General features: G+C 35.5%; 1 protein-coding gene across 5 annotated transcripts in view; it reads left to right on the top strand.

Moving 5' to 3' along the window:
* Chro (chromator) overlaps window positions 1-25643 on the top strand; it is a 47918-nt gene extending 22275 nt beyond the window's left edge. For 4 of the 5 annotated variants that reach the window (XM_069834647.1, XM_069834646.1, XM_069834648.1 and 1 more), the window contains 4 exons: window positions 13207-13518; window positions 15318-15403; window positions 15485-17986; window positions 23858-25643. In XM_069834647.1, the coding sequence (XP_069690748.1) occupies window positions 13207-13518; window positions 15318-15403; window positions 15485-17986; window positions 23858-23955 (2998 nt within the window). In that variant the 3' untranslated portion in view covers window positions 23956-25643. The remainder of the gene's footprint in view (window positions 1-13206; window positions 13519-15317; window positions 15404-15484; window positions 17987-23857) is intronic. The other variant, XM_069834649.1, reaches the window with a different exon arrangement.
* The last annotated feature ends 1485 nt before the right edge of the window (window positions 25644-27128 follow it).

Below are 27128 nucleotides of genomic sequence, written 5' to 3'. Positions count from 1 at the left end.
GTCAGATAATACATAGATATTTGCACTTTAGTCACAATCTTTCGAATGCGAAGTCCTGTAGTGTGCATTTCAGATGGTTGGAGATGTTCCAAGGACTTTTGATAAGGCAAAGTTTGGTCTTTTAATTTCCACACCAACTCTACAGTCCTTTATTGAACCTTCTATATATCACACAAAGCACTTTTTGTATGAGTGAGTCCACAGTTTTCCCGAATTTTGCTGCTAGATAATACCACTTCAACTGGTTTGTCAAATTCCAATGCTATTGTCATTTCTTTAGATATTACCTCCATAATTTTCCTACGTTTTACATTCTCTAGCATCTTTTAAGATGACACGGTATATAAACTATAGGGGAACAACTTAGGAAACTCCTTTGGTCTGTGCATGCGTCAATCTTAAAGAGTGACACAATATACTATTTGCCTTCTCCTTCCTAATCATCAGCTAATAGTAGTGCGTATTGATAACAGTGATGCATCAGATCACTGTCAATCAGTAACAACAATGGAGGGAAACTCCGCCTCCAGCACAGCGGTAAGATTTAGTAATCTCCTACAACAGAGTTTTCCCAGTTGTTAACCTATATTTTAAAATTCATTGTCCTGTCCAGTCTAAGTGCACATGACGTAGTCTCCTTCCCTTCAAATGAAAGGGGAGCAAATTCATCAATATCTCCTTAGATGCTGTAGGGCACATGCACATTGCATTTGTAATGTCTAAGTATGCAAGTTGTTTGTTTTTCAGGATTTGTACTATCTTTTCATCTGCTTTTGGTTACCATTTCAATCTGGTATGTGTGTGTCCATAATTCTGATCACAGTAAGATAGTACCAATAAATCATATTAGCTTCAATCCCCTTGTTTTGCCAAAGACTTCAGCAAGCCCATATGTTGCTATTGTTTCCTCCCAGTGTCGTCTTTATATACACGGTTTTTCAAAAGCAGTGCATAATTGCAGTCAAAATTGAATGACTAGGATTTTGAAAAAAAAAAAAAAAAGTTGTTGAACTTTGTATTTAGAAAGGAATATTTTTCTGGAAACAAAATATTTTTGCGAACACAATGCGTGTTTTGACATCTAGAACATTTTAAAATAACACTGTAGTTTTTTTTTTTTATTTATGAAAGAGCATATTAATTTTTTATTCACTAGTTCATTTGTTTTATGCAGAAACACTATAGTTATGGTTATTATGGTAACAGTTTTATTGTTGATACATTTTGTTAGTGCTTGTGTTGTGAAAGCAGCAGGGTGTCTATTGGTAACGAAATGTAACAAATTTAAAAGACTTAAATGGCCGTTTGTAACGGAATTACGCATATTGTTCTGCTTCGCTTATTTAATCTTGGTGCCAATGTCTGAGTTGGAGTGGTTGGTAATCAGCGATTACATATGCGAATCTAATACCGTCTAGAAGGCTGGGAGAGAGGTTAGCTGCATGTCCACTGAACTGAAGATCAGAGAATTGAAGAAACAAGTCTGATAACAGATCATAATGAAATATGATTAATGTTTTTTCATCATACTTATGAATAATGGTTATGTTACAGTAACTAAAAAGTAACTAATTTTTGTTTCACATTTGTGGTAGACATCCTGACAGTTTTATTGATGAAATCAACATAAAGGAAGATGGTATGAACAGAAAATGAGAGAATTGAGATCCTGGTGATGTTAAGATTTGGTGACAGAAGATGTACACAACAAGAGGTATGCACACTTTTTTTAACAGAACTCATCCAAATCAGCCATCTATTTCTCAGTCAACTGTAAATTCTATGAAGCAAAATTTAGAGAACATGAACTGCAATCTTCTATCAAAATCGTCTTCCATTAACTCCTGCAAGGCTTGGACTTTATAAGAATTAGTGTTGTGCAATGTTCGAACATGAGAGGGGATATCAAGATACTACTATAAACTTCGCCCTACTCCTTAGGCATCCATCAATACATAGTAATGAAACATGTACACTAAAATAACCGAGTCTGTTGAAAACTGATAAGAACCTTATGTTTGGTTCATGTTTGTCAAGTCTCTGTAGAACCAAAGCATGCTTTGCATTTGTTCAGTCTTTCCCCTTCCTTACATATGTTCGGTGCATTTCTCCTAGCTCCTCTCCCTGCACCTTTATGCTTTAGCTGGATAAGGATGTCAGGCACATATCTTGCGAAGTTATGCATAGTAATGCGTATTAATATGACTAAACATTCACAAAAATATATGAATAAATAAATCAAACAAATATATGTGTAAAAAAACGCATATGCTCATAGTACTTACTAATATTATGCAATATTCAAACATGATAGAGGAAACCAAGGCATTATAAACTTCGTCTTATTCCATGTGAAAAACTAATCCCAAGATACATCTTAAATCCTTAAGCGGTTTAAATCATGAATGGATGGGAGAGCAAATTTTTTCATAATACTGACCAACAAATATGACAGGCCTCCTCCTGCAATGATTGGTGTTATTTCTTTAGATTTTATCTCCATAATTTTTCGAACATCGGCGAATCAAACATCATTATACTCGACAAAATGAATTGAACATAGTGTCTGTCATGCATGACGATAATGTGTAGCATGAAAATGAAATTATTTATTTTATTTATTAATAGGTTGAATATTATAAATTATAATGATGAGTAATATGAAAGTGAAATGATTATACAGTAAAATCCCTCATATCCGGCACCCAAATAACCGGTAATACCAAAACAACGACACTTTTGGCTAGGCCAAAAAAAAAGTCATTCATATGAAAGGGAAGAGCCAGACGAAGATGTGAGTAGTTTTCGTGGATCGCACATGCCACATATTGTTTACTCTTTACATTGTTCACGGGTGAAAACATAGACAGAAAACCCCGTTATGTCCCTGTTGGTAAGCTGTCACTTGGGCCTTGCAAATAATTCGCAGAGACGATATCTTTAAATTTATCACTTCAACTCGCCTGTTTGAAGGGGTGTTGGACAAGTCTAAATAGGAAAGTGTGAAATTCTCTGTGCCTACAGTGCGTAAAAGTTTCGTTCGAGTGATAGATAGTATAAATAAACAAGAAGACATTAGAGATATGTTAAAGAGGTTTAAATCATCGACCGCTACTCCATCTTCATAGTTGCGATGTTGGCTACACTGCTTTTCACGTCACATGGATGCTGTTTAAAATTGTCATAAGATTACGAAAATGTTTAATATTTTTTACGCTATTACGTATTACAATAAATTATGAACTGATGATGTACATTACCTTCTTGAATACTAAAAATAAACATTGTACGTATTTCAAAACTTTATTTTTAAATATCTATATGAAAATTTCTAAATTTCAACGATGAAAAAAATGTTTGTGCAGTACAGTATGTCTTTACATAACCTATAAACGTATTTTCCAATTATTCGGCACTCACTTTGTCCCACAGTTGCTTGATATAAGGAATTCTACTGTATTTATGGAATTTATTTTATATTATGCTATTTATGTTATTCTACTTTCATCATCCGTATAGTCACATATCTACTGCTGCTGAGCAACTGTGTTTTATTTGAATTTTATATGAAGAATGTAATTATACTTTCTGTCAGTAGTTTATATAGTAAACACTATTATTCATTAAAAATATTGTGATTTACATATATATATAAATTATGGTTTATTTAACGATGCTTGCAACTGCCGAGATTATATCAGCATCGCCGGAATTTTGTCCCGCAGGAGTTCTTTTACATGCCACTAAATCTAGTGACATGAACTTGTCACATTTAAGCACACTTAAATGCCATCAACCTGAGCCGGGATCGAACCCGCAATCTCGGGCACAGAAGGCCGGTGCTATATCAACTGCGCCACTCAGGGCGACTATATCTGCAGTGTTTGGGAAAAGTGACATAAGTCAGTTTCCACAAACCTTTTTTCATAATTTATTGACAACTTACACTGGTTTATGTCGATTTGATTTTTTTCTGTATGAATTATTGTATTGGGAGAAATACTTATGTATTTTTTTTTCAAGCGAGCAGATGTTCCCTAAGTTGTCAATAAATTATCAAAATATATAATATTCCTGTTAATGTTTAATCATAATTTTGTAACACAAAATTATCTGTACTTATAACTTTATAGAACTTCGCAAGTTTTGTTCTAAATCTTTATGCAGTTAAAACATGAAAAGAGGAGTGGGGAGAGAAGATCAAAGACTTAAGGGGCGAGTCCAAACAAACATGAGATACCTGCTTCCGCAAAGCGATATTCGGTTCTACAGAAACTCGACAAACTTGAACCAAATGTAGTACCTGCAATGCACGACACTAATAAAAATGACATTTATTTGGTGTGCAGTATTCTGCAGGCAGTTTATTTCGAGATATCTAATGTAGGTTCTTCATGGAGAGAAGAATGTGGTTTCTCTTGGCCATTAGCAAAACATCAAGTTTCGAATCGTCACTGGATGGTCTACCAGATCTTTTTACGTCTGTGACTTGTTCATGTTATCTTAATTTCATTTCTGGACTGAGATATAGTTGGCTGATTTGGATGAGTTTCGTTAAAAAGTATGCATACCTCTTGTGTATGTCTTCAGTCACCAAACCTATCATCATCAGGTCTCAATTCTCTCTTTTTCTGATGTATAGCATAAAAAATTATTCTCTTTCAGATATTAAAAACACTTTAGTGTGTCATTTAAAAATGTTCTCGATGATGTAAAAATTCGCACAATTGTAGCAAAAACATTTTGTGTCCATAAATCGATGGCCCAGTTCAAAAGGAAAACACTCAAAATTTAAAGTTTTGAGAAACCTGCACTTTAAAACTTTATATATAGTATAAATTTCAAATTATAGTGTGCTGATTGAATTTTTCATAGCAAGATGAAGCTTTAAAATTCGGGTTTCTCAAAACTTTAAATTTTAAGTAGTTTCCCTTTCGAACTGGGCCTTTGAAATAAGTTGAACTCTATTACAGCTTCACCGTAGGGACTAAAATTATGTTGCAGTAAACAAATGTCACTGTAAGAAATAAACAGAGAAGAGAGTAAAATTCAGAGAAGAAATACATTCAAAATATTACGTATTTCGTACGTCACTGTAATTTAATGTGTATTTTTATATAGGCCTACAGCACTATAACTTGCATGACACGTCTTTTCCCCGTTATTTAAGAAAGGATACTGTACTGAATTGTAGAAAATAATGAAATATGTAATAAATTGTTTAGTGGAAAAATCTGTATATACGTGAATACTCCGCTCACCCTAATTTTAGGAGAGAAAATGTAAAAAGTGTTTGAGGTGAAGCGGTACTAATCTTGTTTCAAATAATGTGTGCATCTTAGTTTTTCTCACTAAATTCCGGAAAATATATGTGTGGAGTATTTGCATATATACGGTAATTAAGATACATAAACTACTCACAATTTATTAAGAATGTAGATTGATTAAATTTGCAATTTTTTTTTCTGCTTCAGTTTTGCAAAATACTGCTTCTGTAAATTGTTCTCAGTTCTTCTTTAAATAGACCAAATTCACGGCACACAACAATTTTCTTTTTACCATTCTCTATATATATATATATATATATATATACATACATTAAACTTTATCTTTCACACTTAGAACTTTCCATTCATCTTGCTGCATTATCCTTCATGTAACACCTGTTTGGAAAACTGAATGTTTGAATGTATGATTTGAGGCTTTCTTGGTGCTGGTTCACTATAATGGTTTCGCGGGCTATCAGCTGAGTTAAGACGTGGAAATGTTCCGAACTTTCAGCTGCAGAGTCAGCAGCCGAAAGCTCGGAACATTTCCACATCTTAACTTGGCTGATAGCCCACGAAACCATTATAGTGAATGTCTGAAGTTACAATGTGAACTGAATGTCTGGATTACAGTACGGTACACAACTTTGCCAGTTATTGTTTTTAAAGGGTTGTTGTGACAATAGAAGAAAGAGTTTGACTTCCCCACAGTCCATCCTCTTTTGTCCAGGTTTTTTTTTCTCCGCACTCTCTGATGTCGCGAATCAAGCTTCAGTCAAAATCTTAATTCATTTGTGAATTACATAGGAGTCCATTAATCCTGTGACCATTGAACTATGTGCTGTGCTCACTGCTATCTTTGATCACTATTTCCTCTCTTCACTGTTTGAAACCTAATAGGATTAATGCAGACTATTCCAGGTGCTTTGAGCATGAATAGAAACACCATCTGTGTGTAAAAGGCGAGATGCCAGTAAAGGTGCAGTGACTATTCCATTCTGTCTTGTTGGACCAAGTAGCAGACTTGTATAGCAGTTGTTAAATTCCTGGACCTGAATGCTGTTACATTGGAGTTCTGGTCATGTGATACCACTTACATAAATGACTAATGACACTTGTGGATGTTCCTGATGCTCGAGCAATATCAGATTGATGTTTGTGTGCAGATAACATTCCTATGGCTCTCTCCATTCCATCTCTATCCAAATGTTGTGTTGATTTTTGTTTTCCATACTTAAAAGACCTTTATAGATAATGTTGACTTCGAGTCCTAAATTAGTCATATTGCAAATCAACTTAAATAGAACACTTCATAGCAGACTTAATTTAGCATACTCGGTATTTCTTCACATTAATATTGAATCTAAACACACAAGAGACGAAGTAGTTGATATATTCGCCTCCATGGCAAGAGTAAGATGATAATTATATGTTTTTGAATGTGAAGTAGCCTAGCACTGATTTATTGCATTGTATGCTCACCAAAACGATGAAAAAGTTATTTAATACTTGTTGAAAGGGAATCGGTAAACAACCATTTTTCATCTATATTTCTTTCTGTTTTACTACAATTGACTATGTCTAAGTTTTTAACAGATACATACACATATAGTGTTCTGTTCAAGAGCAGGTCTTTCACTGCAAATCCAGCATTCTCCAATCTTTCCTATTTTCTGCCTTCCTCTTAGCCTTTGCATATGATCCATATATCGTAATCATATCTATCATTGATATCTTCTTCTGCCCCGAACTCTTCTCCTGTTCACCATTCCTTCCATTGCATCTTTCGGTAGGCAGTTTCTTCTCAGCCAGTGACCCCAACAAATTCCTTTTTCTCTTCCTGATCAGTTTCAACATCTTTCTTTCTTTGCCCACTCTTTCAACACAGCTTCATTTCTTATTCTGTCCATTTCACATGCTCCATTCTTCTCCATATCCACATTTCAAATGCTTCTATTCACTTCTCTTCACTTCGTCATAATATCCATATTTCTGATCCATGCAATGCCACACTCCACACAAAGCACTTCACTAATCTCTTCCTTGGTTCTTTTTCCCAGAGTCCACAGAAGATGCTCTTTTTTCTATTAAGAGCTTCCTTTGCCATTGCTATCCTCCTTTTGACTTCCTGGCAGCAGCTCATGTTATTGCTTATACTACTTATTTACAAATGGCGTTTAAGGAACCCACAGGTTCATTGCTGCCCTCACATAACCCTGTCATCGGTCTCTATTCTGTCCAAGACCAATCCAATCTCTATCATCATCATATCCTACCTCCATCAAACCCATTTTAATATTATCCTCCCATCTATGTCTCGGTCTCCCCAAAGGTCATTTTCCCTCCAGTCTCCCAACTAACACCATATGCATTTCTGGATTCGCCCATACATGCTAAATGTCCTGCTCAAACGTCTGGATTTAATGTCCCTAATTATGTCAGGTGAAAAATACAATGCAAGCAGTTCTGCATTGTGTAATTTCTCCATTCTCCTGTAACTTCATCCCTCTTAGCCTCAAATATTTTCCTAAGGACCTTATTCTCAAACATCCTTAATCTCTGTTCCTCTCTCAAAGTAAGAATCCAAGTTTCTTGTCCCTCTTCTTAAAAATAGGTACACTTATGAACTCCTTCCATGGTTCTGGTAGAATTTTCTTTTCCCAAATAGCAAGTACAAGCTTATAAATTTCGCTAGATAATGCGCTTCCACCCTCTTGTATCAATTCTGCTGGAATTTGATCAATACCTGGAGACTTGTGCTTTTTCAGATTTATCGCAATTTCGACTTCAGAAAGTGTGAGTTAGGGTATAAATGGCTCAGCAGTTTGTATTTGAATTTCGTCCCAATCATTTCTATTTTGGCCTATGTATATTTAGTAGTTGCCCAAAACAGTTTTTCCATCTGTTCAGGATTGAGTGAAAGTCTGCAAGCAAGTCACCATTCTCATCCTTGATCACGTTTACCCTTGCCTGACATCCGTTCTTAAATTCCTTTATGCCTTATATAAATCTCGAATGTTTTTATTCTTACTATTTGTTTCTACCTCATTCAGTTTTTCCTTCAAGTAATCTCTCTCTTTATTTCTATGTATATGACTTGCTTCCCGTCTTTTATTGAAATAATTATTTCTTTTCGCCTCAACTGGATCCTATAAGAATTTCAATTTTGCCTGTTTCCTTTTTTCTACTACCATGGAACAATCTTCATCAAACCATGGTTTCTTTTTCTTAGTTTCATAATAACCTATCCTCTGTTCAGCTGCAATTTTGATACTATCTCTGATATTTTCCCATACGCTATTAACATCTAACTCTATCAACTTCGTCAGAGCTTCCTAAAGTGGCAAACCTATTTGAAATTTCGACCGGATAATGTTGCATAGTTTCCTCGTCCTTTAATTTCAGGATATAGAATCTACTAATATCTACTTGTTGCTCTACTCTCTTGGCCACTGATAATATTTCTCTTAATACTCCAATTACCAAATAATGGTCAGAATTACAGTCTGTCCCCTGAAAGTTTGAATGTCTGCTATACTAGTATGTCTCTGTTTATCTATCAAGATATAATCTTATTTGGTTGTGTGTCAATCCATCTGGAGAAATCCAAGTAACCTAACTCTGTTGTTATTACTAGTTACGTGTAGGCTCTCTTTTCCAATAATGGGTTAAAAATCTCCTTCCATCCTACTTTAGCATTGAAATCCCCCAATAAAATTTTCATGTGATATCTAGATAACTGATTAAAAGTGTGTTCCAGTTCCTCATAGAAGCTATCCTTTATATGGCCGTCTTTCTCTTCTTTAGGGGCATGAGCATTTATAACTATGATATCCCACCATCTACCCTTAATCACTAAATACGATAACCTGTTGCTGATAAATGCGACTTTTTTACTGTTGATTTTATTCCATTATGAACAAAGAATCCTGTTCCTAATTGGTGATTGTTTCCTTCCCCATAATACAACAAGTACTATTTGTGATATGCCATTCCCATCTAACCTAACCTCTCATACTCCGAAGTCTATACTATACCTAACTAGTTCTTTTGCTAATAATATTACCCCTCCTATTCTATAAAGACTAGTTACATTCCAAGTACAAATTTCATAACCTTATTCCTTCGCTGTGGTCGTGCCAGAGAATCATTCCCATTCCGAGGCTTATTGTATGATTTCGTAGCAAGCTGTTTTTTTTTGGAGGGATGGGTTGTTAGCCCAACCCCCAAGCTGGAGGACCACCCCTTATTGGCTATCCACTACTGCTTATTCAATATATTTGCCATCTCCTCGATCCGCAACCTGAGCACACGCCATGCTGTGGTGATAAGGACCCACAATACATGGGCTTATAGTACACCTCAAGTTTTTAAAACTGTCCACTTTTACTACTGCCTCATTTAGTATTCGAACGTTTATCTTCTTTATTTTTCTTCCTACAACCATGGTATTCGTCCTGTTTGCATTTATCTTCATTTTACAATGCTCACAACTGTCATTTAACTTCAGTAGCATATCCCTTAGTATCATCTCCTCTTCCGCTAACAATGCCATCCATGTTCTGAAAACAGCTCTTCACTAAATCCTCCAAGTAGATGTTGAACAGGGTACCTAGATGATAAAGGGCATCCTTGATGTACTCCTCTCCCTATTTCGCTTCCTTCTGACATTTCTTCTCCTATCCTGATTTTGACTTGCTTCATATAAAGGTTATTGAACATTCTCCTCTCTTTCCAATCCACGCCAATTTTCCTTAGGATCCATATCAGTTTGTTCCAATCTACTCTGTCAAACGCCTTTTCTGTGTCCACAAATATTATATACACTTGTTTATTCTTCTGCTTCTTATTTTTCACTGTTTAACAGATGCAATGTCTGATTTATTCGTAATATTGTAATTTGTGTAATTGCCGATGTTTTCATGTAGATGTTAGAACAATGTGTAGCTTCTATTGAAGAAGATTTTTGATGTATAATGTTACAAGAAATCATATAAATCATGGAAGTAGTCTATTTAGATGGATATCGAATTTATTTTTTTTCTCTGAATTGAGCAGAAGTTAAGAAGCACTTGACAGGTAGTCTAAATAACTTGTAGTGATCATTTACAATATAACAGACTGCATTTAAAGTTCATTTCATGTCAGAATAGCATTATTCTCACCTCAAAAAGAAATACAATTATATAGGTAGAACTTCTTGAGCTTCTTTTCTTTAAGTGAGAGTATCACTGATGTAACTGTATTAAGGTGTTGGGTGACTTCTGAATTAATATGTAATTAGAGAGCAGTTGCATACAAGGTAATATGAAATAGCAGTTTTATTAGTAATTGTGAAAAATACATAATAAGGCTGTATGTTACATTAACATATCAGTTTTTAGAAAAAATGGATACATTTTTTGCGCATCACTGTTGAATGAATTGACTAATAGATACTGAATATGGAAAATATCTGCCCATTAGCTGTTGAAAAAAAAAAACAGTATGTACAGATAACATTCCGAAAATAATTTCTCTGGTATCATTACTGCTGAAAAATGTATTTCCATGAAACTCCAGAACTCTTTTTGTGCGTGCGTATATGGTTATTTTAATTGCATGATGCTTATGGTAATAACCACAAGGTATGTTTTTAATTGCTATTCATTAAAAAAATACATAACAGAAAATTGAGAAATACTTTCATATCAGCTGAAAAATAGTTCTTACCCTAAGTCAGCCTTTCTCAAACTATGGTCCGCGGACCACTTGTGGTCCTCGTGGTCTGCCCTTGTGGCCTTTCAAAAGGACAGAAGAAAAATAAAATTCAAACGAATTGCGTATCACACTATAGCTGAAAATCTCAGGGTTTGTAAATGATACATGGCAATCGCCTTTCACTTTTTCTCTCAGTACCGGTACTGACATTTTATGAAATTTATTTACCCTACCCGTCTATCGACTTCCCACTCTACTCTCAGCAAAAATAGAGGGATTTAAAGCACTATGAATGTGGTGTTTCTCGCTATCTTTTCCATGCACATCTGGCGCCGTGCCTGCAACCCAGCTAGGGACTACCCGAATTCATAACAGAACCAAAGTACCGAACCTTTTCATGTATTTATGACTTTCTTAATAGTTTGCACATCGAAATGGTCACGTACTGTACATTATACACCAATAATAGAACATGCAAAATTGCATTTTTACTTGTTGAAAATCGGGCATGTTTCTGCATTAATTTTTTATTTCTCTTTTTTGCAGATGACAATATAAGAAATTTTCTTCTATTAACATTAAGTTAATTAGTTAATACTAATATAAAATTAATTGAATTAAATTAATTTTAATTAATTATTTCTACATTAAAATGTAAGTATATTGATATTAAAATATGCTACATAAATGATAAATTTCCTTTCAAAGGGAACAAGAGTAAGGTGGTCCGTGGAACTGTTCTGATTTAAAAAAGTGGTCCCTACTTCAGAAAAGTTTGAGAAAAGCTGCCCTAGGTGATATGCAGGAAACATGTAAAAATGCTTGCGCTTGTCTTAAGTATAATTTTGACATTAGATAACATATGGTAACATTCTGTAAGTAAACTGTTTTTGTCCTCTCTGTAGATTGAAAACTCAAAAAAGTTTCATATCCATTGTTCAAGAATCAATATCCCGAATTTAAAAGAAAACCTACAAATTAAACCAAACCCTTTAACTCTATTAAATATAGAATATAATCTAAATTTAACAGAAGAAATACTAAAATCAGAAGTAAACACTGAAATACTAAAACAATTGTCTTTAGAGACAATTAATATTAGGTACCCTCCACAAAACTGGCTTCATTTATACACCTACGGATCCTTGATCTCCAGAGAACAAGGTGCCGGTACAGGTGTTACGTGCTGTCTCTTCTAACTTTATAGATCTCTTGGGTATGGAACAACAAGTTTTGATGGAGAAATCATTGCAATGAGTGAAAGTTTCAGGAATCTTCTATGCCACATCAATAAATTAAAAAATGCAGTTATATTGTCAGACTCCAAAGCAGCTATTCTATCAATAGTCTCTAAACACACACCTTCATCTCAAACAGCAGAAATAACTAAAATGCTCTCTCAATTAATATCACTCAATAAAATAATTGTATTCCAATGGATACCATCCCATTGTGGAATCCTGGGAAACGAGAATGCGGATGCTTTAGCAAAGAAGGGCAGCACTGCTACTTACAGACCTGTTACTAAATCTATGTATTCCTCTGTGAAAAGGTTGATTAAATCTACATACTTAGACTTCAACAAACAAAATTTGATAACACAATCCCAAGGAAAAAAATGGAACTCTCTGCATCAAAATCCACAGTTAATTCCCGATTTACCACGAAAATCGTCTAGCTGCATTTAGATTGGCAACAGGCCATGATTGTTTGGCCAAACACCTGCATAGAATTGGAATGTATCAGTCCCCTAACTGCCCATTGAGCAACTCAAACCAAGAAATGGATTCGGAACACCTCAAAATCTGTGCTTCAGTGGCTGCCCATGATAATATCTTTGAAAAATATTGGAGTGCAAGAGGTCAAATGACTTTATTGTCAAACGCCTGGCATTAGAAAACAACAACAACATATAAATATATAAGTTAAATAACTGCTAACCAATTAGAAATTACACTACATTTATTTTGATATTTCTATTTCTAAATTGATAGTAGTACAGGGATAATATCTGATCCCCATGATAGGTGGTGGTTATGATTTTTAAACTTTTTGTATAATAATCAATGCACATTTCCGAATGATGGTATTTGTGACTACTATTCTTCTATTGAGAAAATTAGTATATTCGAGAGGGGAAGGGTGTGCACTGTTTATATTTTCTAGCTTACATGTATTAATCTAACTCCTGTATCCATGAAAATACAAACTCATGTTGTGCAACATTTTCTTTTACCAGTGATCAAAATACTTGGGAACCTGTGGAGAACATGGCAGCTTGTGATAAACTTGTAGAAACATTTGAACGTAACCTTGCAAGACAAAAAGCAATACAACAAAAAACAGCAAATCAATTGTCCCAGCAACCACAGCAGCAGCAGCAGCAGCAACAACAACAACAGCAACAACAACAGCAGCAAAAACAACAGCAACAGCAGCAGAAAATAAATCAGGGTTTGGTCCCAAAGCCAATAATAAAAGTTGTTAAGACCACTTCAAAACCTGATGAGCTGAGTCAGCCTGGACCTAGTGGAGTATCAAGTATTGAGAGGTAAACAGCATTTCTTACTTGAAATGTATTGTTAATAGTTAGTGAAGAGTTAGAAGATAAAATAATATTCTTTTTATGGTATATTACGCAGAAATAGTAATAATACACCCACCAATATTCGTGAAGAGTCAGTTGCTTTGTGCTGAAAGTACAATAATCAGAAGTACAAGTATTAATTTTCAGATTCTAACAGAAATGTAATTGTTTTGAGGTGTCTCAATCATTTGTTAATGGATACCTTTGCAAATGGAGAATTTATGTTTTTAATTGTATTTATCTACATATTGGATTAGGACCTAGTGTATTCTTAGTTACAGGTGCTGTTAATTTTATTTCAATGATAGTTAATATAAAATGAGAATTCTATTTTGTTTGTGATATTGATAAGTTGATAATTCAGCAATGTTCTGTGGTCCAGGCAACACAGGGGCTTTTTTCAGGTATTCTGGTTCTCCTGTTACATCACAACAGTTCTCCATCATCATCATCATCATCATCATCATCATCATACAAACTAAATGGTCTGCACTTCTCGGCACTAGTGACATCTATGAGCATGCCCATTGAGCAGCGTTTTTTCAACGTGTGCACATTAAAGTTATTTAAAATCCCGCGGCACATATATTTTAAACCAGTGGTCCATATCTAGGGAAGAATTTTTGTAATAAAAACAAGTAAAATACTATATTGTTTAAGGTTTGTCCATAGTGACACTTGTGGCAGAAAAGATCGGAATTGGGGTTTTTCTTGGGATCCTCCCATTTCCCCATATTAGGCATTACATTATTCCATCAGTATTCCTCCATTCCATCGTCATTCCATAACATAGTAAGTTGAAAACTGGAATTTTCATCAGTCCTCATATCCACAAATGATTTATTAAAGGGCAAAGATTTAGGAAGTAATAAATGCGAGAGAAACAGAAGCATGGACTGCCTTCAGTTCTGTTACTGAAAACTTTCTGGGACACAAGGATCCATATTTTAAGAATATTGTAGAATATATGCTGGAAGACTTCAAGAAGTTGGGCTGCAACATTAATGTAAAGGTTCACTTTATGCACTCCCTTGTTGGCTACTTTCCAGTAAATCTAGGACATTTTTAGTGAAGAGCATGGTAAAGATTTCATCAGGACATTACAGCACATGATGACTGGCTACTATTTGATATTGCAGAGAGACTGTAAAGCAGCGGGATCTTTAAGGAAATGGAAAAAGAGGAAGTTTGAAAATCAATACTTACCTTTTCCCTCTTTCACCCCTCTCCCATCTTAAAGCAGTGAAATAATTATTAGGACATTTCTTTAGAGAATTTTCAAAATATATTTACCAAAAGTTTTGTTTCTTATATGAATTAGTGTTTCAATATTTATGATAATTGGATAAAACTGTAAAACCTGAACTTCTACATTTTCTAAAAACCTGACATGTTGGATAAAAGTGGTGGCCATTTCTGGAATCAGTATTAGAAATAAAGAATTCAAGAACACATGTTTGTGAAATTATCTGAAGACTTAACACTAATAGGCATGGCGAACAAGAAACATACAAGTAAAATAGCACATTATGTAACCCTGAGTATCAAAGGATTGCTGATGTTAACCATTTAAGTAGAGTGATTTTATAAAATTGTGTAGCTGCTTCACATAATGTTAGGATGCGAAAAACATTTCTATAAAATATATAAAAACGATTTTAATTGCTTTCTGCTGCATTCTTCATTTGAAGTATTGGACCTCTTCATTCAATTTCACTTTCGAACCCTGACTTTAAAACTTAATTTTATCTTGTGTGTTGCAGTCGTCCAGTGCGAAGTAGCAAGAAAAGGGCTCTGGAGCAGGTTAAATCTTGGTGTGGCTCTATGACAAAGAAGGAATTTGAAGCAGGTATAGTAAATCATTCTCTGTAATGAAATGTTAAGTATTTCTGTCCCTTTTAGTTCCCAAATTTCGTTTTTATACTTACAGGCAAAAGAAAAGCAGGAGAGGAGAGTGATTCTGATGATGACTTAGCACCAGACAAGAAAATCAAATTAGAACCTCCGGATGACGATTGGAGTGGAGGAGAAATGGGTACATCATTGAATAGTGGCATATCTTCTGATGAAGACTCAAATGACAGGAAGAGAGCAAAACACAGTATTGTGTCTCTGCAAGGAAATCAGGGTAAAGTGGTTGGAATCATTCACAAAGCAGTCAATAAAGGTTCTATGGTACAGGTCGGAGAAGAAGTCATAAAACGAGGACCTGGCAGACCTCCAAAAAGAATTCATTCTATTGATGGAAGTAACACTATAAATGGAATGACTAAAAATAAGAATTCTCCATCAGGAGAGAAAGATTTGGCTGTAGAATTAGGTTTAGCATCAGATTCTTCTCCCGAACATAAAAACAAATCACAAACTCTTATAAAACAGACATCGTCATCACAGCCTCCAGTGCTTGTTGCAAATTCGAAAGGTGTTATTAAGGTCGATCCAAGACAAGTACCGAATCTTACTTCAGGAGTTTACATAGTTTCAAATAAATCTGGAATTGTTAAGCTTAATGATTTGCCACCATCACCAGTGAAAGGAAAAATAGCACCAACTAAACAATCTCCACAAGGACAGAAAGCAGGGAGTGTGGGAGTTGTGATGTCTGGGACTAAAAGTGAGGGCATTCAGTCCGGTATTGTGAGGAAAACTCTCTCCCAACCACCAGGAAGTCGTAATGTTTTAAGTCAGGCTACAACAAAACAAGGTGTTCCAATAAGATCGTCTTTAAGTGTTAATTCTGGTCTAGTCCGAGTGACACCACCAAGTAGCCTCAAGTCAGGACTATCTAATGTCGGCTCTAAAGCTGGAAGACCTCCTCTTGTATCACCCAGGGTTCTTGGTCCTCGACCTTCTCTCTCAAACCCACGGCCACTTTCTATGTTAACCCAAAGACCTGGTCTTTTGCAGTCACCTTTGCGTCCGGGACTGCAGCCTAGATTATCTGGTTTGTCACTCAGACCAAGCTTAGGATCTCCTGGTGTTAAACGATCACCTATTGGAGTGCAAGGAATTCAGACTAAAATTACAAGTGCTCTCAGACCTAAAGCTCCTCTGCAGTCTCCTGTGGGAAGAGGTTTGATTCGAACTCCCTCTCCTGCTGCACAAGTAAAGAGTGGTATTAAACCTATCCATGCAATGTTGGGTAAGGCAGTGCAGAGTTATGGAACATCTACGCCAATAGCAGCTCAACAGAGATTATTACTTCCAAAGAAACCGCAAGCAAAGGAAACTGCTGTCTTAGTGAAACAGGGATCTGGCAATGTTCTAATGCCAGCTGGGTCAGTGCCATTGAAACCTGGTTTGAAGCCAGAAGATATGAAATTAAAGAAACTGATTGGCAGAGGCAGGGGGAGGGGGTTTGCAGTAGGTGAAGGTGTCAATAATGTTGGGAGACAGAGGGATAGTAAATTAGTGGATGGTGATGGACTTCACATGGAATTCCATGAAGTTCATTCGAGTAGTGAGAGTGATGATGGAGTTGAATCCTTACCAGAGCTCCCTATGGGTGATCTTCCTTCTTTGGAACCTGATAGTCCACCACGACCATTTACTTTGTGTCCTGAAACGGGAAAAATTTTGGGTCAAGCAGAGGGAGAACCAACCCCAGTCCCAAGTCCTGAACCAGAACCAAAGGCTGAACCAGAATCAAAACCTGAAGAGGAAGAAGAAGTAGAAGAAATCTTGCCTGATAAGCGAGATACTTCGCCGATCCAAATTGCCCAGGAATCTCCATATCCAACTGGTGAGGAAGAAACACTTCTGAAGGTGGAGATGAGTCCGGGTGGAACAACAGGAACCGTGATTGAGAGTAATGTTACCGATCCCACGTCTTACATGGACACATTAAGGACAGAGGAAGGCTTGACAGTTACTAAGATTAGCACCACAAGTACTAGCACAAATGACACTCAGCAGCAGGTGTCTACATCGAAAGTAGGTGCAGGTATATCTGTTCCAGCAAGAAAACTGTTTTTAGATTCTGCCAGTAACAATAGTGATGGTGGGAGTAGTACTGCTGGTAACGTTTCAGGTGGCAGTGAAATTAATACCGAGTTAGTGACAATAACAGGAGAAGATGGTGTTGTATATCAGATTTCAACAGAGGAGGAACAGGAAGGGGGGGAAGCAATGCTAGTGTCTGCAGATGGAGAGCAACAGTGTGTGTATGTGACAGCAGAACAGGCTGCAGGAATGGAGGATGGTTCAGTTCTTACACTGGACACAGCAGTTGCTGAGGCTGTTGCACAACTTATGCCGGATCAAGTGAATGTGATAGGTGGAGGAAGTGGATGCTCACAGTTCTATGTGAAAGAAGGAGATGCGGACAGTGGACAATTGATGATTACATCGGGTGTTGACCAGGGAGAAGAAACAACACAAGCCCAGGTGGTAGCCCAAGTTGTCCAAGAGGGAGAACCAGTTTCTGGGACAGGTAAGTGTATCTTTTGTTATGATCTGAGAAGTTTTAAACAAGTTAATTATTCTTTTTAACAATAAGTTTCCTTCCATAAAATAATCCTTCAGAATTAAACAGTTCATTAATAAATTATGAATGAATGTTGTCTATTTCGAGTTTGATGAGAAGTATAAGCAATTCAAAGAATTGTACTGGGTGTCCACAGTAGAATGCGAGGTGGCATGTATCCTGTTGTATAGTAAGCTAGGAAATTGCTTGGTGCTGGCAGTGTAACCAAACTTATCAGTCGCGTCTCATGATTTTAAAATTGAGGAAGGCTCTAGGCAAATTTTTCAGGGCCTCTGGCATGAATATTTCTTTATTTTTTATTAGTATATTTCCGTAACTGGGAATTTTTAACAATAAATTATATATAACGGGCACTTCACTTACCTTAATCCATTTGTTTGTAGACGAAATCGGCCCTTTTCTCTTTCTGCGCTGCAAAGTGGTCTATGACTAGTTCATTGAATTTTCGCAATTCCAGAAGTTTTTTTCGATGGAACACATTGCAAGTGCACAAAGGCGGCCCTCTTTCATTGTGCTTCATGTGAAAGTTTTCACTTGTTTTAGAGTAGAGAAGCACCGTTCTACCTCTGCAGTGGTCACTATGATCTTCAAGAGTTTAACGCTCTCAGGAAAAGCATTCACCAAATTGTTTTCATAAAGACAGTTCAATAAAGTTAATGCACCAGATGCTTTCACAAAATCTGTTCGGCCATATGCACATTAAGTTCGTGACGCAGTTCTTTAGGGTTCAAATTAAACAAACCAACAGTTATTTTCAGTTCATTATCAGGGAAAGCAGTTTGATGTCTTGGATACAGTGACTGCCCAAACAACTTTGCCACCGACAGATGATCACTAAATAGAAAACTATCATTGATTTGAGTCGTGATTATATCACAAACTTCTTTCGCACACATCCTCCACGAGTCCATAAAACGATCACGTTTAGCACATGGTGTTCCTCTTCCCAGCAATTGTCTATATCAAGTGAAGATCTGACATGCTGAGCAGATGACAAAGTCAGATACATACTTCATTGTCTTTACAGAATCGAACAAACAAGCTTTATTAAACAAATCTAACCAAAATAGGAAATTATCGTCCCTTAGAAAACTCTTTATTCCCATGGCCTTATTCAGTGTCTTGTAGTCATTACTTTCGTGATCAATGACTTTATCCAGGCATTCCACAATTTCCTGTCTGTATTTGTGTACACACCATGATTTGAAATTCCACCTGTTCGATTGAGGGCAGCTGGGAACAACCTCGTCAAATACAGCGGTACATTTAGGAGACTGAAAAAAAAAAAGGAAGAGACTTCTTCCAGGTTACTAAAGAAAATTCGCACTTGCTTATTCCCAGTTACGCAGTGTTCAAAAATTAAATTTAAATGATGTGCATAGTAGTGAATAAAATGGGCACTTTCATATCTTTCTGTAACCTTCACTTGAACCCCACCATTTTTCCTACTCATGACTGAATATCCATCATAACTCTGAGCAATGAGCTTTTCAGGTGTCTCATTTATTTTCATTTTTTCTAGCTCACTGAAGATGGCTTCACTTACACCTTTCACACTTATTATTTTTTGGCTGGACGAAACTAATGAATCTTTCATTTATACTCCCCAGTACTTCGTATCAAACTATGAAAACCATCTGTGACAGAGTTGCACTGTCGGTAGTATCATCAACTTCGATTGCTATATAATCAGTCTGTGATAATTCAGTTCTAATCATATTAAGGCAAATCTCGTAAATTGAATCCAATAATTCAGTTGGAATAGTTTTTGAGAGACCCAAGAACACGCGGTTTTCTGTTATTTCTATGTGCTGCTTCAGAACACTATCTAATTCTGACATGAGACTAACCAGCCACGAAAAATTCCAGGATTGTTGGAATTTTCAGTTTCATCATGCCCCCTTAAGACGAGCTCATACTTGCTGCAGAACCTAATGCAATCTATCAGTTTCTCTAGTATGTATCGGTTCTTAGATACATTTTCATTGTATTTTTTCACACTTCAGTGATCTACCTTTCCTAGTACGAAAATTCAATAAAACCATTTACGTGTTTTTCACTTGAATTATAAGTCTGTAATCCCAGTCTCAGTCCAATGGCTGTCATTAGACAAGGCACGTGAAGCAAAAGAATTCATTTTTCATTTCACATCCACACACCCACTCAGTTGCATTATACAATACAATGCTCTGTAAAATTACGAGTATAACTCCCTCGTGATTTGCACCGTTTTTGTTCTTGAACAATTTTAAGATCAGGACGAGGTGTGCCAAGTTCCTTCACTTTTAATTTAGTTTCATGGTCCAAACTTTTTCCCGATATATTACACACACAATTGATTGTTCTCAAATAAACACTTGCAAATGGTTCTCAGAATCACAAGTTCACAACCGCATACAATACTGATACTCATATTACAAAGGACAAGCCAAAACTAATTCGAGCATTAGAATTTCCATTGTGTTGTTTTCCTGTTCCTCACGGAGTTTTGAAAAACTTTCACTTTATGGGATACCAGGGATATCAATTGTGTCAGCGAATAACTAAACTACTCCATCTTATCATCACAATGTTATCCTAAAATGCCAATTAGGCCACTTACCTTAAAATGAATGAGAGAGCAGATATGTAACCTCAAGAATGGAGTGTCAGACATTGTTTCTTTTCTCTTCTCCAAGATAGTTTTTTTTAAAACTTGGAGCTAGAAAATGTTTGCAATGACTCAAGGCGTAAGATCTATACACCTAAGCTGTACCCTTATTAGCCAGACTACACCAGGAAACCACCCTCTCCTGTTTCTATTGTGCGGAAGGTAAACTAGAGGTTGAGCCTCCATTATTACTATGTAACCTATCTCAAAAACATCTATCGGTACCAACAGTTCCAAATATATTGACTGTTATTAACGAATGAGCTGAGTAAAATTTCGATGTTTCTCCTCTATTGAAATCTTTATTCTACTATTAAACACAAATGTCAAGATTTTTGTAGGAGATTTTTATAGGGGCGGCTCCACCTAAGTGCTCTTAACTATGAGCCGCTACTGAAATTTATGTAGTTTCCCTAACACCTTATTGAATATAAGAGTTAAGATGTTTACTTAAGAATGTTGAAGGTAATGTTGAAATTGCCTATTTCCATTTCCAAAGATTTGCGATTTGTCTGAAAAAGCTATCCATCACTCATTGCAGCTCCCATTGGCACATGTTAGTTTTTAGTTATTCTAAGGTATGTGGTTTCCTTCTGTATGCTTTGTCTGTTAATGCCTCCCCTCAGATAAAAGTTACAGGGGTTGAGGGGGAAGTCCAGGAGGCTACACATTATTACTGATAACTCTGTCATAGAACACTTGATTGATTGATTGATTGATTGATTGATTGATTGATTGATTGATTGATTGATTGATTGATTGATTGATTGATTGATTGATTGATTGATTGCTTGCTTGCTTGCTTGTAAAGACAGGTTTGTTGTGGAAGTTATGGCCGAATCTTCTCGAAAACTTGCGAAATTATGCTGTCAGTTAAATCTCCAAAGAAAAGGTCGTAAAATGAATATCCTCATACATCTCGTTATTCACTGGTTCCTGAAAAAAAAAAATACAGTCCTATGATCTCGTCACTCTTGGCAAACTTATTTCTACTTTCTTATCAGGAGGAGAGTAATTTGTTTAGGGGACCAATATTGGTTCCATGGAAATGAAACCATGTTTGATGTGGGTCTATGTTTTCATCATGAATCTGATATAAAACTCACGAAGTATGGCTGTACAGTTAGGACTGCTTGATCGATACCTGGCCCCGGAACAATTTTTCCCCTGAAATTATTCAAGCCTGCTTCACAGGGAGATTATACCTGAAAGCCCAGATTTGCATAAATATATTCGTTACTGTAGGTACGTTAACAGAAAGCCACAATTTAAATCGCACAGAATTGTGTCCACTCAAAGTTGGATTCTGGCATTTTGTCAGCCCATTTGAATTGTGTGGTTATGAAGGGAAGAATTGTGACGGTGTCGTGTATGGTTTCTGGGGTAGCTCAGTCGGTAGAGCATTCGTGCGCTAAGCGAAGGGTCCCATGCTTGATACCCGGCCCTGGAACAATTTTTCCCTTGAAATTATTCAAGCCTACTTCACAGGGAGCTTCTACCTGAAAGCCAGATTTGCACTTCCATAATCTGTTAGCTTTCTGAGAATTTGTTTACATGTCAAATAATGAAGAACTCTGAATTTTCTAGTTGATTAGTTCTATTCATATTAACACTTGTAAGATTAGGCCCAGACAGTGCATCAATTTTTACAAACCGAAAGAGCAATTTATGCAGCAAATCTTTTAAAAAAATATACATAGTGACTTTCTGCAGTCAAATTGAAAAAATTAAACACAGGCAATAGATACTGGATGAAGAGTAAATAAACTTCTGTCGTGAGATCATTAAATGAGTTTTGAAGTCTCTATAAAAGTTTAAATTGATAATTGAAATGATACAAAATAGTCTAGCACAGCACTTGTGAAAAAAGTTTACAAACCTTAGAAAATGCTGATGGCAGCCCTCTTAATCTTATGTTTGATAGTTTTATAGATTCATATGAAAATTGACTCACAATCTGTTCAATTTTAGAGTCCCATTTTGCTAACACATCAGCTCTTTCATGAAAACTGTCCAAATAAACTTAAGGATGATGTTAGACATGCCATAAGGAAATGCATTTGAAAATGTTTTCTATTTTTGCTTTTGCTTTGTATGGATTCTCGGTATCCCAAATTCGGCATTGTGATGATTCACCTTTCCCCTCATGTGAAATGTTGCCTCATTGCCGAATGAGATACATCATAAACCTATCTTCCTTGCCAAACTCTTGGAAACTCCAGGTGAAGCAATATCTTATTTATTGGGGTGTATGAGCCTCTGATGAAGTTGCAAATTATATGGCTTAATCTGTAAATGTTTCAATAGCATCTTCCAAAGTCTGTTGCGGTATTCCCAGCTCATGAAAGGCTTTCCACAAGGACTTCTGAGGGCTACATTGAAAAGGCTCCCATACATGCTCAGTGCATTCATTGAAAATTACAGGATGTCTGGTCTTTTTCTGTGGGTAAAAACAAGCTGCCATGACAATAGCGGGTGTCTCCTTTCCATATTTATTTCAAAAAGAGTGTTGCACTTGCGTAGTACAATCATTTCCATCGAATTGCAGGATGTGGAAAGATTAAACACCATTGCTGTATTGTTGCAGTAAACTAGGGAAACTACAATGAAAACAAAACAAAACCAGAAGGACTATTCTTAAACATGTCACCTGATTTATCATAATTCATCCACCAGACTATGCACTTTAAATTACTGAAAGTGGGACTTACTTTAGAGGCTCAGTGTATACAGGTAGGAGTGTACATGAAGGTATCTCTTTGATAATTTCAAGAAGTGTACATTTCCATACTTTGTTGATAAAACTGTAGCATGTAGAAGGTATATTAGTCTATATCCATTTCTATGGTCATGTTGCAATACATTCATTCCTAGTTTTCTGCCCAAGGGCAGGTCTTTCACTGCATACCCAGCATTCTCCAATCTTTCTTATTTTCTGCCTTCCTCTTAGTCTCCGCATATGATCCGTATACATACCTTAATCTCGTCTATCTATCAAACTTTTCTCCCATTCATCATTCTTTCCAGTACATTCTTCAACAGGCAATTTCTTCTCGGCCAGTGACCCAACCAATTCCTTTTTCTCTTCCCGATCAGTGTGTGTAGTACAGAACTGTATATTTGTTTTCATATTGAGTTATTGTTAATACATTGATGTATGTCTGTAGGTGGAACAAGAAGAGTAGTTCTACTGCTACCAGATGGTAATCTCATGATGACAGAGGTAGATGAAGAGCAGTATGCGGCTCTGGAACTGGACAAATGAATGACACAAGTCTCTGTGAATTTGAATTGCTCCTAAACAGTTTTAATTCAAGCACTGTTGGAACATTGCAAGATATCACAGATGTGAAATGTTGGCATTGTGATGAATGACATTAAAAGAAGTTTAATGATTATCTGCTGGTGTACACCATTTCATTCGGTCTTTGTGATCCATATTTTATCACTGTACATAAATCAGAGATAGAAACCAATTATATATGATATTGTACAATTATTTCGAATTATTAATGAAGTTTTACTTCAGTTATACCCAAAAACGATTAGAAAGACTGGGAAGAAAATAATTTTTGTATTTAGTATACTTTAACATCAACATGTCTAACATGTTGAGGTAAAGTTTATTTTTGATTTATAGAGGACAGTTTTAAACCTATTTGGACAGTCTGCCTCTGTGAAAAACACATTTCTGTACAGAGTGTACAGCTTAACTTTAAGAATGGAACTGAGTGGACAGTGAGTACAAACTTGTATTTTATTTAACCTGTGTACACATGCTATTCATTTCTTATATAGTCTGATGTGTTAAATGTAATTTAGTGACAAATTAGACTGTGAGGCCGGACCGACAGACAGACAAGCAATATAACAGTACACACAATTGTACAGATACACTTCTTTAACGATTATTGCTACTATTATTGATTTCAACACATTCTGTCAACATAGTATATAAATTATGACCATGATCAACTTTTCTGTTTAGTAACATATTAATGTGTATTTGAATTCATAAGTCTATTGCATTGTTTTATACTATGAACAGTTATCTTGTAGGTACTTGATTTCTTTGTAATACTCATTATCTTTACACACTATTTATTGATATGAAACTGAAACTGTGTTGTGTAAATTCATCAAATTTTGCACATATTTTTTTGTATTTTTCCTGTTGTGATTAAGTGAAAAAATTCTACAACTTTTGTCTGTCACAGTTTCATGCATTGATCTGTTGCTTCAGACATTAAATACAATAAAAAATATATTCTGTAAATCCTCAATTTCACTACATACCTGAGTTTTATATTACTTACAAAAAAAGGGCATTCATTATTCAGCATGTTGAGCCCTAATGTTTAGTGTGTTAATTTTTTGAAAAAGGAAATTTGATCATGTGAGCATAATTTTCAGCTGTGTGAATTGTTTGAACATCTTTCTACTTTAAAGCCACCAGTAATTATTTTTCTGTTCAGTAAGTAGTAAGGAAATATATAAACAGCTGGAAGGGTGCAAATTTGTTCATAACATAATTGCTTCGGTTATGTATGTTATTGGAAGTATAGTTATTGAAGTGAATTGTTATATTCGAAGGCATGTACAGGAAGGAGGAAATAATTATTCATATTTTCATGTTTATTAAAACATGTTTTAAATTTCGATTTCATTAATGTTTATACACTTCAATCCTTAAGTGAGAACATTTATCACTGTAGTTATGTATCTTACTCAGTTAAAGCTCATAAAAACTATGTTTGATAATGATGCTAGCCTGTGGTTTATTTTGTCTTGTTCATGGCTGTAGAATGTTGTAAATACTCATGCCCAAAAATGTTTATTTTCTGTAAATATTTTCTATTCTTTCTTTTCAAATGTTGATACCCTCTTTCAATACACTGCGCTTTTCATATTGAAAATGGTTTTCACTAAATAAAATACAGTTTCTCTAAGTAGCATCATTGTTTCTTTATTAATTACTGTATATTCATTTTAAGTTATATTGGTACGCTATTATTTTCCGTGTTGAGATGATTTAAATTAAATCACGTGGTTTTAAAACAAAATTGGGTTACATAAATCTTCAAACTGTAAATTCCTCCAAGATGTTGATTCTGAGATGGGTTATAGTAAAAATAATTTTATTCTAACTTTTCTTTTCTTTCCCAGTCATCATTCTACATGTTTACTTCATAACAGACTTGAAAATTACAATTGTTTATGTGGTTATGATTTCTCTCAACATTATAAACTTCATTTGAGTAGCCCATTTGCAAAACCTGTTATTTGCATGTGAGACGAATTTTGGCAAATGAGGAAAATTGTGTAAAAACTTATCCCCAGATGCTAGAGGCATGATTTCTAATTTAAATAATGGGAAAAAAATATTTCATCTTTCTTCCTACAGGACAGAAATATATGATTAATGGATAATTAGTTATTTTGTACATTAATTTACAAATAGCAGGTTTTGCAGCCGAATAGAGCAGTTAGCAGGATTTGCAACTCTGTAGGTAGCCATTTTAACAATACACTAGTTTGTAAAACCTGGTATTTGATCAATGTTAGCAGTTTATCTGACAAGACTAACTTGTAAACAAACTGACAGTAGAAGATTTTTGTTTTTATTACATACGTAAATATTATTAAACACACAAAAAAAATGTACTACTAAAAAAAGTATAAAACAAGAATAGGAACAAAAGTAAAATGGATTCAGGATAATATTATAGTTTGAAGGTTCTCTTAAATGTATAACAACTTTACAAAATGTTCAGTTCTTCCTCATCCATGAGTTCGAAGTCCACTACATCCGTATGTTCATCCTCATCTTCATTCAGGTCTGCAAGACCAAGGCCTTGCTGTTGGTTGAACATTTCGGTATAAAAGTTCAGGTTTGCATTTCGAAACCAGTCCTTTCCGAAGTACAATTCCAGAAGTCTTTTAATGTCCCTGATTTTTTGTTTTGTAAGGATGACGCCCATTGGAATGGAGTTTGGAATGTAGCCCTTTTGGAAATGTTTGCCTTTTAAACTTTCGAGTTTGCCTGATTCAAAGTTGTAGAATGATTCCCCTTGAACGAGAAGTTCTTTTGCTGACACTCTTTGTAATGATAAGTTTCTTGCTCTTCTGAAACTGGAAATGTCAATTTCTAGATTTCTTCATAACTTGATTGTTAATCGTTGCAAAGGACTTGATTATTCTGACATACCCTGATGAGTTTTCAATTACGCTGAGGCCCTGGAATTGTCTCTCTAGGTTACCAAATATTCTCTCGGGGTGCATGAACTAGTGCCCAATGATGGGGAACCAGATCTCGATTTTCTTCATGTTTTCAGGTGCTTCATTTAGAAACCAGTGGATCACCATTCCAAGCATAGTTTTATTCTTATTCTGATCACTACATCCATCAGACAATAAGCAAACAGAAGTGAAACAATC

Source organism: Periplaneta americana, chromosome 9 (genome assembly GCF_040183065.1).
Source record: "Periplaneta americana isolate PAMFEO1 chromosome 9, P.americana_PAMFEO1_priV1, whole genome shotgun sequence".
Classification (NCBI taxonomy): Eukaryota; Metazoa; Arthropoda; class Insecta; order Blattodea; family Blattidae; genus Periplaneta; species Periplaneta americana.
The sequence above is the reverse complement of the archived record's forward strand: the minus strand, read 5'-3'. Positions and strand labels throughout refer to the sequence as shown.